We start from the raw sequence: 17,797 nt of genomic DNA on the forward strand, positions 1-17,797 counted from the left end.
CCTTCCTCAGGTGAATGAAGGAGCAGAGCCCCGAAAGCTAATGATTCAAAACAAACCTGTTGCTCTTTAACCTGGTGTTGTAAGATTTCTTCCAGTCTTAAATATACACAAGGACTGGGCCCCACAGCTTTGTGGCAAGGAGTTCCAAAGACTCAATTCAAGACTCAAATTCTTCCTCGTCTAAGTCTTAAATTGGCACCCTTTTATTCTGAGTTGATGCCCTTTCCTCTGGTCCTAGACTCTCCCACGAGGGGAAACATCCTCTCAGCATTTACCCTGTCAAACCCCTTAAGAATCCTATATGTTTCAATCAGCTGAAGCTACTCAGCAGAAACTTTCTCTGATGATCCGATTTTGATTTCTGCAGTCGTTCTCCATTTAAGAAATACTCTGCTTTAGGGCGGCATTGTGGTGCAGTGGGTTAGCACTGCTGCCTCACGGCACCAAGGATCCAAATTCGATCCCAGCCCCAGGTCACTGTCCGTGTGGAGTTTGCACATTCTTCCTGTGTCTGCGGGGGTCTCACCCCACAACCCAAAGATGTGCAGGGTAGATGGATTGGCCACGCTAAATTGCTCCTTAATTGGAAAAAAAAGAATTGGGTACTCTAAATTTATAAAAATAAAGAAATGCTCTAAGTCTTTTTATACTTCTTACCAAAGTGAACAACTTCATTTTCCCACATTATATGCGATCGGCAGGATTTCTGCCCACTCACTCAACCTACCCATGTCCATCTCCAACCTCCTCATGTCCTCTCCACAACATGCTTTGTATCATCAGCAAATTTAACTTCCATGCCTTCATCCAAGTCACTGATATAAATTAAAAAAGTTGAGGCCCCATTTAGACACTTGCGAGATTCCACTCGTGGCATCCTGACAATCACAAAAAGACCCATTTAGGCATACTCTGTTTTCTACGACCCAGCCAAACATCTACCTAATATGTTACTCCCTACATCCTGAGCTTTTATTTTCCTAATAACCTTTGATAACCTCCCAAAAGGAGGCCATTCAGCCCATCAAGCTTGCAACGACCCACTTATGCCCTCGCTTCTATCCTATCCCCGTAACCCAATAATCCCTCCTAACCTTTTTGGTCACTAAGGTCAATTTATCATGGCCAATCCACCTAACCTGCATGTCTTTGGACTGTGGGAGGAAACCGGAGCACTCGGAGGAAACCCATGCAGACATGGGGCGAACGTGCAGACTCTGCACAGACAGTGACCCAGCAGGGAATCGAACCTGGGACCATGGTGCTGTGAAGCCACAGTGCTATCCACGTGTGCTACCGTGCTGCCCATCTGGGATGATGGAGTGTGGGTTAATCAGTTGTGACGCTGCCTCCTCAGACATCTCTTCCTCATGTCCAAGGGATGAGGTGGCCACTCCTTAAGGGGTACACCTTGTCCCCTAGAAGCTAAAAACGGACTCCTGTTAGTCTTTGAAAAAAACTGAGGCAGTTAGGGATTCTTCAGGATGAAGTAGCAGCTTCCAGGATAGTGTGCACAGACGTGCATAAACATCCAATGGTCACACACCATGTTCACAGGGGTGTCAGGTTGATGAGTTGGTGCCCATTTGGCTGCGTGGTTGCAATAGATAGCCCCATGCAATTTGGGATATCCTGCTAATAGTGCCAAATCTGTGGCCCTCTGCGTCCGAGATGCCACATCTATCGGGAAGTTAATGTGTTCCCCTGCACAAGCCTTGATACAGCTGTTTTCGGCTTATTATGAGATTCCACAGAGGTCTCCTGCTGAACCCTGGAAAGACATGGCTGCATAAAATTCAGAGTCATGGGAACACAGAGACATTGGCAGGGCATGAGGGTCAACAGACTGTGATTTGTCATGTTTTTTTTAAATCTAGAGTACCCAGTTATTTTTCTTCTCAATTAAGGGGCAATTTAGCACGGCCAATCTCTTATAAGAATGTGCAAACTCCACACAGACAGTGACCCAGGGTTGGGTTTGAACCCTCGCCTCAGTGCTGTCAGGCAGCAGTGCTAACCACTGCGCCACCGTGTCGCCTGTGTGTGTGTGTGTGTGTGTGTGTGTGTGTGCGTGCGTATATAGTCAGCTGGATGAAGAACCATAATAGCAGCAAAACATTTTTCACAAACGATTGATTTTCTTTTGACTTCGTTCATTGACACCTTTTCTTACTCCCATCCATTGACTCCATCTACACCTCCCGCTGCCTGGGGAAAGCGGGCAGTATAATCAAAGATCCCTTCCACCCGGCTTACTCACTCTTCCAACTTCTTCCATCGGGCAGGAGATACAGAAGTCTGAGAACACGCACGAACAGACTCAAAAACAGCTTCTTCCCCACTGTCACCAGACTCCTAAATGACCCTCTTATGGACTGACCTCATTAACACTATACCCTGTATGCTTCATCCGATGCCGGTGCTTATGTAGTTACATTGTATACCTTGTGTTGCCCTATTATGTATTTTCTTTTATTCCCTTTTCTTCTCATGTACTTAATGATCTGTTGAGCTGCTCGCAGAAAAATACTTTTCACTGTACCTCGGTACACGTGACAATAAACAAATCCAATCCAATCCAATCAAATTCTAGATTTCGAAAATTCATAACATGAATGTGAGGGACAGGGGGGTACCATTGACCACTGAACTGGATTAGCCAAATAAATACAGTGGCTAGGTCAGATGCTCAGAATCCTCAGTGAGTAACTCACCTCCCGACTCCCCAAAACCTGTCCACCACCCACAAGGCAAATGTGTGATGGAATACTCCCCACTTGCCTGGTTGAGTGCAGCTCCAACAACATTCAAGAAGCTCAACACTATCCAGGACAAAGCAGCCACTTGATTGGCAACTCACCCGCAAACATTCACTCCTCCCACTGATGCAAAGCAGCAGCAGTGTGTACCATCTATAAGATGCACTGCTGGAAATCCCCAAGACTCCTCTGACAGTACTTTTTAAATTCATAACCGTTACCATCGCGAAGGATGAGGGCAGCAGATACATGTGAATACCACCACCTGGAGGTTCTCCTCCAAGTTACTCACTATCCTGACTTGGAAATATATCACCGTTCCTTCACTTGTCACTGGGTCAAAATCCTGGAACTCCTTCCCTAAACGCAGAGTGAGAGTACCTACACCAAATGGACTGCAGCGGTTCAAGAAAGCAGCTCGCCACCACTTTCTCAAAGGTAATTAAGGATGGGTAATAAATGCTGACTTAGCCAGCTACACCCACATCCCATGAATGAATACAAAAATAACAAAATATTTACAGTTCACATTGCTTTAACATTACTGTCAGCGATTCCTGTTGATGGGTCAGATAATGCAAAGGACAGGACTGTGTTCTTTCGTACATTATTACTGCTAAAATTGTTAAAAGAGCACCAAGTTCAATTCTCGTTCAAGGTTCAGTTTCAGGCCAGAGTTTTTAATGTGTCGTTTGGCAATGGGATGGAGCTTTGGAATGTACCCATCACTACAGGGTTAGCAGCAACGGTCACAATCACCTGACATTTTAAGGCATCACTGCATGTTTTTAAAAAAATTTAGAGTGCCCAAATCATTTTCTCCAATTAAGGGACAATTTAGCATGGCCAATCCACCTACCTTGCACATCTTTGGGTTGTGGGGTGAAACCCACACAGACACGGGGAGAATATGCAAACTTCACACGGACAGTGACCCAGAGCCAGGATCGAACATGTGACCTCGGCGCTGTGAGGCAGCAGGGCTAACCCACTGTGCCACCATGCTGCCCTACACTGCATCTGTAACACATTGTGAACATAGCATAGAAGTAAGAATGGGCCATTCAGCTCATTGACCTATTCAGCTCATTGACCCAACATCATCATTGTTGGTCATGGCCGTTATATTTTCTTTAAATTGTAAGTTCCTACCGTTTATCCTATATCCCTCTTTACTCTGAAAGTTTTTCAATGAATTTCCAGCTTCCTTCTAGAAACCTCAATTGATTTTTTTTTTTAAATCTCCAATTAAGGCGCAATTTAGTGTTGCCAATCCACCTACCAGCACATTTTTAGGTTGCGGGGTGAGACCCACGCAGACAAGGGGAGATGTGAAAACTCTACACAGACAGTCACTCGGGGCCGGGATCGAACCCGGGTCCTCGGCGAGTGAGGCAGCAGTGCTAACCACTGCACAACCGTGCCGCCCCATCTGACCTCTCTCCAGGGGCGCAATTCTGCCATCGGGAGTCTAAGTGGCGATGCCGGAGTGAAAACCGGAGTGTTTCACTCCGGCGCCGGAGCCCGCTCCCAGCCCCCTATTCTCCCGTCCCCGGGGGGTTAGGAGCGGTGTCGCGTCATTTACGCGTGCCAGGCCTTGGCGCTGCGTAAAAGCGGTGCCGCGTAAATGACGCGCTGGTGTCACCCGCGCATGCGTGGTTCCCGTCCTCCCCGCAAGAAGATGTCAGATGGATCTTGCGGGGCGGCTGAGGAAAGGAGGTCCTCCTTCAGAGAGGCTGGCCCGCCGATTGGTGCCCTATTTGAGCCCCCCCCCCCCCCCCCCCCCCCGGTGCAGGAACCCCCCTCCTCCCCCCACAGGCCACCTTAGCGTTCCTGCGCTGTTCCACACTAGGTGTGGACGGCGCCAGCGGGAACCTGTCGTATTGGGCAAGCCGCTAGGCCCATTCGGGCCGCAGAATCACCGCTCGCCCGTTGCAAACTGCGAGCGGCGATTCTCCCAGCGGCCAGCCGTGATTCTCGTCGCGCCAGTTTGGGGTGGGTGGGAGAATCGCGTGCGAGTGTCAGGGCGGCATGGCGGGATACGGGCGGCGCCCCGGCGATTCTCTCACCTGGCATGGGGGGGGGGGGGGGGCGGGGGAGAATTCCGCCCCAGATCTTTGTCTCCCCCTTCACTGTCCCCCACCAATCTCCAGAGAATACTACCTAGTTCTAATCAGAACTCAGATTGTCATTTCAGTTTATGACTCACAGAAGGAAGTGATTATATTCAACACACTGTGAATGTAAATTCTATGAACAGATTACAATGTGTACGAATACATTAAAATTTCCGAAATAGACAACTGTGGCAAACAGAATTTATTTCAGACACCTGACAATGCAGAACAATGTTACCAGTTCTACTATGTTTCAACTAATGTTCCAATAAATTCTGCATTAACAGTTGGGAGGTTCTGCAACAAAACATTTGGAAGAAATGAAATGCTTAATTATATAAACATTGACATTATTGAAACATTCTTGATATAAAAGGATAATTTGCACTTATGTTGTGCCTTTCATGGCCGAAGTACATCCCAAAGTGATTCAGCCAATGAATACTTTACAAGTGTAGTCACTGAATGTAAGAAATGCAGAAAGCCAATGTGCACACAGCAAAGTCTCACAACAAATACTGTGATAATGGCCAGCTCATCTCTTTCTTTGATGTCAGCTGAGAGATAAATATTGGTCAGGGCACAGGAGACATTTTTCCTGTTGCTCTCTGAAATAGAGGGTGTAGGATCTTTGCCATCCAGCCAAGAGGTCAGTTCAATGTCTGATCCAAATGTTAGCACCTCCGACAGTGAAATGCTCCCTCAGTAAATGCACTGGGTGTATCAACCTGGACTTATGTGCTCAAGTTTCTGCAGTAGGGTTTAAACCAACGGCCTTCTGTTTCAGAGGCAGCAGCGCTTGTAACTGCATCGCAGCTGACATCAGGGGCGAAATTCTCCTACCCGCCCCGCCACATTTCTGCGTCGACCGGCCGGCGGGAGTCTCCGTAACACCGGCCGGTCAATGGGGTTTCCCATTGTGGGGCAGCCCCACGCCGTCGGGAAACCCCCCGGTGCCGGCAGAACGGAGACTCCCGCCGGCGGAGAATGACGCCCCAGGAATGCATGGTAAATTTTTCAATCTGCACATGTAGGCTGTACAGTGTAATTACCTTCTTAAGCATATTAAGGCAAATTAAAGTCTCAAAGTACATTAATATGTCCAGCAAAATGTGACTGAACAAGGAACTTACTTCCTGTATGCACACTTCACATTGTAACCCGCTGCAGAGTTCATCACAGGGATTCCTAGATCCTGATAGACCTGTTTCCACACAGCACCACTTTCAATCTGTGGGCAATAAGGCAGATGATGAGTTACATCATCTTGTGACAAAAGAAAAACACCACATATTATAGCCCTATATGTAACACAATTCAAACTGAACCACTGCAGATGATGCGTCACCAAAAATAAAAACAGAAAATGTGGGAAATAGTGGGGCAGGCTGTGGGGAGAGAGCGAGAGAGAGAGAGAGAGAGAAAAAGAGTGTGAGAGAGAGAGAGAGCAAATACGAGTTCTCTAATTCGGTTTTCAGCATTTTCTGTTTTTACTCCAGATTTTTAGTCTTCACATTGTTTTGCTTTAATTTTGATCGGATAAGTAAGAAGAAAGTGTTTGCAGTCACAGTAACCAGAGACACAGATTTTGGTTAATTGGCAAAAGAGCCAGAGGCTCTTTTATAATCTTTTATACAGCAAATAATTATGATTGGTAATTCACAGTTTGAAAAAGTGCATGCAGATTCATTAGGGAATTGAACAACCACTTGAAGGAATAACATTTGCAAGTGATTTGAAAATTAGCATGCGTGTTTTCAAATCCTTCCAGTCTCACCCCTCCATCAGTATAATCTCCTCCAGCCCACAGCTCTCCGAAATATCCTCTAATTTTAGCCTCAAACATCCCTGCTTTTAATTGCTCCACCATTGGTGGCTGTGCCTTACGTTGCCTAAGAATACCCCTCTCTACATCTGTCCACCTCGTCATCTCGCTTTCCTCCTTTACAGCACTCCTAAAAACAGACCTGTTTGAGCAAGCTCTTGGTCTTCAGATCTAGTATCTACTTATTTGGCTCGTTGGCATGCTTTGTTTTTAAATACTCCCGTGAAGCACTTTAGAATGTTTTATTACACTAAAGGTGCTATAAAATAAGTTATTGGAAAACCAGGGATTGGATAGCTGGTTCAAAGAGGAGGCTGAGGCACGATGCGAAGAATTACTTTTATTTCTTCTGTATCATTCTATAATACAATACCTAATGCAATAATGTTCACAATAATCCATTTAAATTTGGATGTGATATTTATATGATTAATTTGCTTCTTTGAAATTATGGCTGTTCTATGAAGCAACTTGCAGTCAATTGTTTTTTTCTCTCCACAGAAGCCCATAGAATCCCGATAGTGCAGGAGGCCATTTGGCCCACTGAGTCTGCACTGAACCTCTAAAAGAGCACCCTATCTTGGCCCAATCCTCCGCAGCCCATCTAACCATTGAACACTCTTTTTAGTGGCAATTTAGCATAACTAATCCACCTGACCTGCACATCTTTGGACTGTAGGAGGAAACAGGAGCACTCAGAGGAAACCCACACAGGCACAAGGAGAAAGTGAAGACTTCACACAGTTACCCAAGGCCAGAATCAAACCCTGATCCCCTGGCGTTGTGAGGCAGCAGTGCTAATCACTGTACTACCGTGTTGGATCAATGCATTGACGATCTTCAAAGCAGCACTAGGGAACTCCAAAAGCTCAGCAGTAACCAGGCTGCAGCTGGAGGAGGTTGAACAACCCCCAAGAGCATCCCAAACCTCTCTTGAGGTTTCTAACCAATGACAACAATTGCATTTACGTAGCACTTTAAATATAGTAAAATCTCCCAAGGCACTTCACAGTAGCATCACCAAGAAGATATTAGGACAGGTGATCAAGCATGGTCAAAGAGGTAGATTTTGAGGAGCGTCTTAAAGCAGGGGAGAGTTCGAGACAGAGTGGAAAGGGAGGGAATCACAGAGCTTAAGCCCTCCAAACTGATGGCACAGATTGCAATAGACGTTGAACCAAAGGAATGTCTGGATTTTTTTTTAAAATTGTTGATATATGGGTGGTGACAATGTCACTTGAAGCAATTTGTGCCTTTTTTCCCCCATAAATTTAGAGTACCCAATTATATATATTTTTAATTAAGGGGCAATTTAGCATGGTCAGTCCACCTACCCTGCAAATCTTTGGGTTGTGGGGGTGAAACCCATGCACACACGGGAAGAATGTGCAAACTCCAGACAGACAGTGACCCGGGGCCGGGATCGAACCCGGGTCCCCAGCGTCGCAGTCCCAGTGCTAACCACTGCACCACCGTGCTGCCCCGAATTAATTTGCGTCTATTAATAAAGGTTAATATTGAGATATACTTTACTAAAATAAAATCTTGGGACATATTGGTCTTCGTGCAGAAATCAAGATTACATTTTAAGATCAGCTCCACACCCTACTGGCAGCTCCCTAATTCTTTTTTCACCACACTGACCCACGAAATGCTGAAACCCTCATTCATTTTTTAAAAACTATAAATTTAGAGTACGCAATTATTTTTTTTGAAGACGGGTAAAATATGCAAACTCCACACGGACTGTGACCCAGAGCCGGGATCAAACCTGGGACCTCGGCGCCGTGAGGCAGCAGTGCTACCACTGCGCCACCATGCTGCCCGCTATTTCAGAAACCTAACTAGCTGGTGCATTCAAATTGTTGAATTTTGATATCCATAAAACTTTGAAAATCAGTTATCACCTTGGAGAAGGCAAATCTGTGAGACAGCCACTTTATTCAAACAACGGACAACAAGTTCCATGAAGCAGGGTTTTTCAAAGTGCGGTGGGAACCCGTGGGAGTGTGTTAGGAGGATTGCGGAACAATCAGTAGCACCATTCCTGCGGTGGTCCTGATTGTGGGAGGCATCCAATGGCCGCTATCAACTTTTACATTGAGAATGGCAGCCGCTGCTGCATTTTAAATTGAAATAAATTAGGCTGTATGGAGTCTTCCGGCCAGAAGCGGCAGTAGAGAGCACGTCATGTGCCTGCATGTACACTTGACTTCAAGCGCCCTCCATGTACATGCTTTTGTGCTGCAAAATTATGGAGCAGAGTTGCTTCCATTTTCCAGCTGCTGCTGGGAAAATAAAAGTAAGCGACGACCAGAGACTCAAATAGGCAGTGTACCTATTGGACAGGATCTCACAACAGAATCTGCCCAGGAAAATCCAGGGCAGGACAGAACAGTGCTAGTGTTAGTTCTGTGCAGAGCTCCAGGTCCTCTGGTTAACAGCCTACAAAGAAGAATCTTCACTCGGGAATAAAGCTTGAGGTATGGTTTTGTCAATTGTGCCAATGCAAATAAGGATGCAAGACCCACATGTGTTATATGCAGGGAAGAACTGGCAAATTAGAGGTTTCAGATTTTGAAAGAGAAGAGGTGGGTGAAAAAATCCTTTTGAGGTTGAGAACCTAGAGTCAGTTAACTTACAGCTGACTCCAAATTAAAAGACTACACTGCTGTAGTTGACCTGTGATACCACAATAAAAACATGACAAAAGCCCATGAAGCTGTCGGCATTCTGTAGTATCTCATAGGAGTGTCCAATGCTGAGTATTTTGTACTGTTGCTGTTGTTCTTTACAATGACCTCTGGGGCTGGTTTAGCACAGCGGACTAAATAGCTGGCTTGTAAAGCAGACGAAGGCCAGCAGCGCGGGTTCAATTCCTGTATCTGCCTCCCCGAAGAGGCGCCGGAATGTGGCGACCAGGGGCTTTTCGCAGTAACTTAATTGAAGCCTACTTGTGACAATAAGCGATTATTATTATTGCCCTCTCCTCCTGTGAGTCTGATTGGAGTGAGGTTGTGAGGGGCAAGCAGGCTCCCCTTTCGCATAAAAGTTAAGCGAACGTGATGTGTGTCACGGACGTCAGCCGGCATGGGTCCTGCAGGTTGGCAAAAGTGGGTCCCGGAAAAAAGTTTGAAAAACACTCCCATAAAGAATGCTGTTCATGTTTGACCAGTACAGATTTTGCAACAATAACTTGCACTTAAATAATGCCTTTTGTTTAGAAAAACACCCCTCACAGAAAATAATCAAATAAAAAAAAGGGAGAAATGTTAGGAGGGGCAATCAAATAATTGGACAAAATGATTAGCTTTAGGGCGAATCATAAAGGAGGAAAGGGAGTTGTGAAGATAGAAGTGTTTAGGGAAGGAATTCAAGAGTGGGACCCAGGTGAATTAAGGCAAGGCCAGAATGGCTAGGGCGAAAGCAGAGGCGGATGGAGAAGAGGCCAGAGTCAGAAGAATGTGGTATGTTTAGGAGTGTGAGGGTAGGGAGGGAGAATGGTGGCTGGATGAGGTTGCAGAGATAGGGAGGATTGTAGGGCTGGAGGAGGTCAGATACAGGGGATAAAGGTGGTTACATAAAGAGAGAGGGTTTTAGGGCCTGGAGTGGTGAGAGTGGGAGGTCTGTAGGAGGTTACAGAGATAAGGGAGATTGAAGAGCTGGGAAAGATTGATGGGCTGGAGGAGGTTGAAGAGACAGGGGAGATTGTAGGGCTAGAGCAAGTTACAGAGATGGGAAGGATTGTAGGAGGCTCCAGAGATAAGGGAGGGTTATAGGACTGGAGGAGGTTACAGAGATAGGGAGAGGCAAAGTCATGAAAGGATTTGAACAGAAGAATGAGAGTTTTGAGGCATTGGGAAGTAATGTGGGTCAGCAAGGGTCATGATAGGCGAGCAGGATTTGCTGTGGGATAGATACAAAAAGAGAGCTTTGGAGGAACTAGATTTACAGGTTAAAGGATGGAAAGTCATTCAGGAAAGCATTGGAGTGGGCAGATCTGGAGATGACAAAATTAATGGAGAACTCACCCACAGATGGACTGAGATGGGGAGTAGAGGGGTGATTGTATGATTAATGCCTCAATTAATAACCTAAAGATGAATACTAAATTGTTCTTACACTTGTATGGAGTGAGTCCTCCTTTGCTAGTTGAATGATCAGATGAAAAAACTCTCTACAAATTTTGCTCCAATTTTACACGTTTCCTCCTGTGTGCACTTCAGCGAGACGAGGAACTCGAGTCACTATTTACACAACAATAAGCCATTGATGGTGGGATTTTGAAGTCTCCAATTTTCCATATTTCACCATGCCATTCTATTTAGTATTTACTATTTAGTATAACCACACTTGAAGATACATAATGATGCATCCACTGGAAGCGTGGCACTTTCCAACTATCGAGAGTGCTTGGATACAATGTGAGATGAAACGAAAAGGAATGAAGGTTCTCTGCAGCAAGTAAAATCAAACCTGACTCATGTAACTAGCATTACTCCCAACCTGTGATAGAGACTGCTGTGTTCATTGTAACTGATACAGCAGCAATACCTTGTGCTGAAGGATTTGGAAACTTTCAAAATTGTCAGATTTACAGACTACTTGCCAAAAAAAAAACCAAATACATCAGCACTCTTAATTTGAGTCAGGCAATGATGGTGCTGAGCGGTTTGAATTGTGTCACCAGTAACTGAGCTGGAACCCTTTAGTCAGTCATTCTCCCTAGCCAGGCTTCTGCTACAAGGAAAGCTATAAAGAAAATCTACATTTTACATTCCATTAAATTACCCTTGCACTCCTGTTAATGAGAGAATAATTTAAACCAAATACTCACACTATCAAATCCTCCCAATTCATGTACAAGTCTGTACAGCTTGAATAAATTCAAATCTCTGTAACCAAGCACAGGGCGTTTGTTGATTGGAGTACCTGCAGGAAAACAAAAGGCAAATAATAGAAAAACACTTAACTAAAATTGAACAAATTTTGGTTGCTGATTAAATCCTTCAAAGAACTCAACTCAAATATTGAAATTAAAATGAGTAAATAGTGATTAAACATGTCTTCCTTTCTTTCTCCCTCTCCACATCCCCACAGACAGTACTCTTCACAGTCACTGTCTTCCTGTCCCACCCTTCAATCAGCTCATGGTACAGCTGCTATCCCAGGTTGGGGCTGTGACCTCGGTAACCACTTATCGGAGGCTACGGACAACCGATGATCAACCAAGCAACATTCAAAAAGCTGACCACGGACCTTTCAATTCCTTAAATCAATACCAGTCACTATCAAGAGGCAGCAGAAACAACAGTTCTGATAGAAGAGTGCTCGGACATCAGAATCCTCCCATCCCCAGACCAATGAAATCCAAGCCTGGCTATTATGTGATTTTGCCAATCAGTCAGTATCCTGCAGGTGTACAATTGCAACTGGACTGACTGCAGCCAAGGTCTCTGTCCGAGTAAAATATGTGGGGAAAGATCTCAAATTATTAAGACTAAACACAACATGCTGACAGGGGTTAGATTTGGCTTTGTTACCGCTCATGGGGTACATTTCAAATAAGACCCTTACCTCGATCCTCCATGAACTTGTACAGTTGCTGCAGGAAATTCTCCCTTTCCTCTGGAAAAGGTTCCACCTCTTCCTAAAGATTTGTGATGGGGGGGGGGGGGGGGGGGGGAGAGGAGATGGGATGGAGAAGAGAGTAAAGATATATAAAACTTTGCTTCTGAGATTCTGTAACAGCACATCTCAATCCATGGATAGAAACAAACACTGTCTTGTACAGATACACTGTCCCGCTAACAGTCAAAATTACAGATTTAGTTGCTACTTAAATACTTCAAAGATTAAATCAAAATAGATTAAACACAAATGAATAGAGAAAACAGAATAAAATACGTGTGTGTATATTGGCCTGGATTTTGCACTCAGTAGTGAAACAAGGGCACTCGCCGCTAACCTCGAAGAAAGTTGCCCACAAAGATCTAGAGACCTCTGCAGGAATTTCCCCATTCCTGATAGCAGTTTAGAAGTTGCGCTAAAGCAAAGGGGTCTTGGCGAGTATCAGTAATTATGTCAGCAAGCAGAGAGGCAACCAATTAAACCAACACAGCAAATCGGAAATTAAAGACACTTAAAATCCTTCATTTTTAATATAGATTTTCAGATAACAAAATATATGGCTGGATTAAGATAGAAGCCAAAATAAATAGACTGTTTAAAAAAAACATTGTTTTAAAAATGTGGCATTTTAAAATCATTATGAAGAACTTTGACATTCCTCAAACATAAAATTAGCTTTTCTGTATCAGTGAGGTTGGATAACAGCAATTATGAAGCGATGACACCATTTAAAAACCCGGTTACGCTTCATTAGTCAAGGTGCATCTTTCCCCATTTTTTTTTAAACAGTGAAACTTACAGTATGAGAGTTGAAGTTTTGTCAGTTCATGATTGCAAAGGAGGTAGCAGTCTGTGGGAACGTCTACAGTGCAGCCTATGGAGCAGCAAAAACTCATTGTCAGCAACTTCTGGATTTCTGCATTATTCTGCGCTTGTCCGAACTCCTGAAGTTGCTGTCAGTTTCCGAGCAGTACTGGCAGTGAATGCTGACAGTTTCACCACAGCAAAATCTAGACTATTACTTAAAAAAAAGACCATGGCTGGAACTGTTTCCTGTGCACTAAGACATTTGAGAATAAAGGAGAAGAGAAAATCGATTTGCCAACAGTTATAAAGTAACATGCTAAAAGAACAGGCAGACTGGTTTCCAGGTCTCTGTCATTTGATCTTGACCAGCTGACGGCCTAAGAGGATTTGCTTATCCTTCTGTCAACTAGCTCAAGACCAGGGTTTTACCGTGAGACATAAAGACTAATATTCTATTGCTAATGATCATCTAAGAGTGATGAAAGGAAATAGTTTGATCTGGGCCACTGACATGGAGCATCAGATTGTGTTCACAGAATTGTAAAGGATGAAGGTGCACATTGTTAGGTTAGAAAAATTGCCACCAGTTGATGAATGAGAGTGAAGAATCTGGAATGATTCAAACATATAGGCTTAAGAGCAATGGGTGGGTTTAGATCATATAAAACTATCGTAGGTTAAGTGCTTAGTCAGCGTGATTGGACTGAGATGCAGTTCAGGGGAATGAGACTATTGGAATGTTAAGTCCAATTCTGAGCACATTTCCTCCACCTCCAAAGAGGTACCAGTCCACCAGAACTGCTACAGCTGCAGACTCAGAAGCTGGGGCTTCAGGTTCATCTGCACTGGTTTCCGTCTCTGCAAAGCATCAATTTGAAAATTCTCAACCCCGTTTTCAAATTGGGCCATGGCTTTGCCCCTCCCTGTCTCTATAACCTCCCCTGCTGCTCAGCCCTCTCAGTGCCTTCAATCTGCCCTCTTGCATATTCCTGATTTTAATTATTCTACAACTGGTGGCTGTGCCTTCAGTTGCCTAGGCCCCAAGTTCTGGAATTCCCTAAACCTCCCTGACTCTCTACTTCTTTCATCTTTAAGTCGCTCCTTATAATGCTTTACTTTGACCAAGCTTTTAGCCACATGTCCTAATAAATTCTTAAGTTTTATTCCTGAAGAGTTTTGGGGAACCACTTTTCTTTATTTTTAGTTCAGATTAATTTTTGCAGTTTGTTAAAGTGTTATATTTTGGAGTTAAAATATTTGTTCAGAAGTGTAGTTTGTGATTGCCGCAGGAGGTGGGGCGGAGAGGAGATTATTTCATTCCCAAGTACTGAAGGGTGTGCCTGTACAGCAAGAAGGGGAGATGGTGGTGGGAATGTCACTAGGCCAGTAATCTAGAGATCCCGGACAATACCCTGGGATGTGGATTCAAATCCCATCACAGCAGCTGGTGCAATTTAGTTAATAAAATCGGGAACTGAAGTAATGGTGAGCATGAAATCATCAGCAATTGTTTATAACAAGTACAACTGTTATAAAAACCCATCTGGTTTCCCCATTGGGGAAGTTAATCTACCCTCCTTACCTAGTCTGGCAAACTTGCGACTCCAGATCCACAATAATGTGGTTGACTCTTAACTGGCCTAGCAAACCTCCAATGGTAATAAGGGATGGGCAAAAAACATTGGCCTTGCCAACAATTAAAAAATAAGTAAAAAATATGAAATGCAGCGAAAATTCAAATCCACTCCATGACTTTGGAGTCTGCAATTTCTAGTTAATCAAGGGACAAATAAACAGAACAAAGTGGACTCAGCATAGTGAAACACCGACATTTCATACCACTTTACTTTATTTATAATTTGAAGTACCCAATTCATTTTTTTTCCAATTAAGGGGCAATTTACCGTTGCCAATCCACATACCCTGCACATCTTTAGGTTGCGGGGGTGAGACCCATGCAGATACATAGAGGATGTTTTGTAAACCTATACTGAGCAATAGGAAGTAACTGACTGTTACTCAAACCCTACCAACCTGCACCCACTCCTGGCTATGGCTCTTCCCCTGCCATTAATTCCCTCTTGGCTCTAGCAGTGTGAATCCTCTCACTATGCCGCACAATCCTTTCTGATTATGATGGTGTTTTCTTCCCCTGCACTCCTAGTTATCCATCCCAGAGCCACACTCCTGGCTATGGTTGTGCTCTCGGTTACGCTGGTCTGTTTCTTTGCTGTAGCATGCTGTATATAAATATATTCACTGCTGGCATCTGCTGTGGACGTCACTCCAGCCGATGGTTTGGGAGTCACAGAAGTGCAATGGGAACCATGGCAAATTGAAATATGAACTTCTGAAAGGGTTCTATGATTTAATCTGAAAGAGCAGGAGGGAAAAAATTTCACCAATAATTAATAAACTACCCATCTCCTGCTCAAAACAAAATTCTCACCTCCTCCTCACTGCTCTCCTCTTCCTCATCATGTCCTTCTTCTTCACTGCTTGAGCTCTCTTCCTTCAGCTCCGTCTTCCAATTATTGGGGATGGCTCCGCTCTTCAAGAACTCTAAAGCCTGATCCAAAGCTGAAAATCCCACCCAAAATATACATTTTACTGATGGTCACATTTTAAAATAATTTGCTGTGTAAATCAGTTACAGTAAAAAAACCACTATAATGGGTGGGAGGGGCAGACGGAGAACACAATTAGTTTAAACACTCACTGAAGTGTTCTCTTATATATTGGACAAGCTTTCTGCTTATTATCATAGATCATAGAATTTACAGTGCAGAAGGAGGCCATTCGGCCCATCGAGTCTGCACCGGCTCTTGGAAAGAGCACCCTACCCAAGGTCAACACCTCCACCCTATCCCCATAACCCAGTAACCCCACCCAACACTAAGGACAATTTTGGACACTAAGGGCAATTTATCATGGCCGATCCACCTAACCTGCACATCTTTGGACTGTGGGAGGAAACCGGAGCACCCGGAGGAAACCCACGCACACACGGGGAGGATGTGCAGACTCCGCACAGACAGTGACCCAAGCCAGAATCGAACCTGGGACCCTGGAGCTGTGAAGCAATTGTGCTATCCACAATGCTACCGTGCTGCCCACGTTCAGTGGCCACGTATTATGTTCAGTGTTGGAAAATTAAAGAGTACGTGTTGCTCGCTCAGTGTGAGCGCTCCAATGAAACTTGTGATCTGGAATGTACTACCTGAAAGAGTGGTGGAAGCTGATTCAAGAGGACAGATACAATATCTCAAAACTGGCAACCTCGGGACCGGGCCTGTGCCGGATTTCTGACTTTGCCAGCTTTCAGTTCGGGCCAGGCTGAGTGAGGTGGGGGTCAACGGAAACTTGGACAACACGGAGCACAGGAAAAGACTGGCCTGCAAAGCCGTTAACTAGTCCGGCATGTCATGGCGCCAATGCAGCACCTAACCAAATTGTCCCAGTTAATCATTTTACTTATTTAATAACAATTAAACGTTATACATGGCAGCTTGTAAAAATGTCTGGAAACCTGGATTTGAGACGCTGATAAAGACCTGCAGGGTAATGGGGAAAGAGCTGGATAAGTGGTATGAACTGCACAGTTCTTTCAGGGAGCTAGCACAAGCACAAAGGGCCAAATGAAAGAAGAGCAGGCTTGTACTCTGCAGTGCTTTTCATGGCCACTGGACTTCTCAAAGTATTTTGCAGCCAGTGAAGTGTATTTACTGCTAATAGGGCAGCTAACTTGCACTCAGCAAATGGAATAATGACCAGATCATCTATTCATTCTCTTCTTTGAAATAGTGTCTTGGAGTCCTTTACATACACCTGAGCAGGCAGATGGAGCCTTGGTTTAATGTCTCATCCAGTATCTTTCTGTACTTTATCATTTTATTATTCTATGAAAAGTTATTAAACAGCAATCTCTAATCAATTCTGCATTCAGGGCTCACTAGATTTTTCCATCATCTCTTTTAATTCATATCAGCACTTTCGTAATGCCACGTGATAAAGTACTAACCCATAATGCTTCTGAGGATCAGGAACAGGTGTAATCTCTCCATGTATTCTGTCAAAATGCTTCAATACGTTATACTCTTTCTCAGGAGGGGTATCGCTGGTAAGGCCAGCATTGGCTGCCTATCCCTAATTGGCCTTAAGAAGATGATGGTGAGCTGCCTTCTTGAATTGAGTGGCATGATCAGTCATTTCAGGGAGCAGTTTAGAGCAACCACATTGCTTTGGATCTGGAGTCACATGTAGGGCAGTCACATGTAGGCCAGATTAGATAAGGATGGCAGATTACCATCCCGAAAGGGCATTAGTGAAGTGAACCAGATTGATTTTCACGACAATCGATGATAGTTTCACAGTCACCATTATGGAGACAAGGGCCGGGAGTCTCCGCTATCCGGTGGGGCGGGCCATACAGGCGCCGAGGAGTGGAGTGAACTACTCCGGCGTCGGGCCGCCCGGAAGGTGCGGAATCCTCCACACCTTCAGGGGCTAGGCCGCCGGCGGCGGGATTGGCGCCGTGCCAGCCGCCGCCGGCGGGGTTGGCGCTGCTCCAACCGGCCAGCGCGAGCTGCCGAATGTGCGGGAGTGCTAGTGTGTTCTGGCGTGATCCCAGTGCATGCGCAGGGGGGTTCTTCTGGGCG

At 44.8% G+C, this 17,797-nt stretch overlaps 1 protein-coding gene across 2 annotated transcripts in view; it reads right to left on the reverse strand.

Moving 5' to 3' along the window:
- The window catches only part of arid4b (AT-rich interaction domain 4B), a 285,409-nt gene that overhangs the window by 144,529 nt on the left and 123,083 nt on the right, over window positions 1-17,797 (reverse strand). For both annotated transcript variants that reach the window (XM_072498497.1, XM_072498496.1), the window contains exons 12-15: window positions 15,589-15,719; window positions 12,279-12,351; window positions 11,539-11,633; window positions 6,010-6,107 (exon numbers count right to left, since the gene is read on the reverse strand). In XM_072498497.1, coding sequence (XP_072354598.1) covers window positions 6,010-6,107; window positions 11,539-11,633; window positions 12,279-12,351; window positions 15,589-15,719 — 397 coding nt within the window. The remainder of the gene's footprint in view (window positions 1-6,009; window positions 6,108-11,538; window positions 11,634-12,278; window positions 12,352-15,588; window positions 15,720-17,797) is intronic.

This window comes from Scyliorhinus torazame, chromosome 4 (assembly GCF_047496885.1).
Source record: "Scyliorhinus torazame isolate Kashiwa2021f chromosome 4, sScyTor2.1, whole genome shotgun sequence".
Lineage (NCBI taxonomy): Eukaryota > Metazoa > Chordata > Chondrichthyes > Carcharhiniformes > Scyliorhinidae > Scyliorhinus > Scyliorhinus torazame.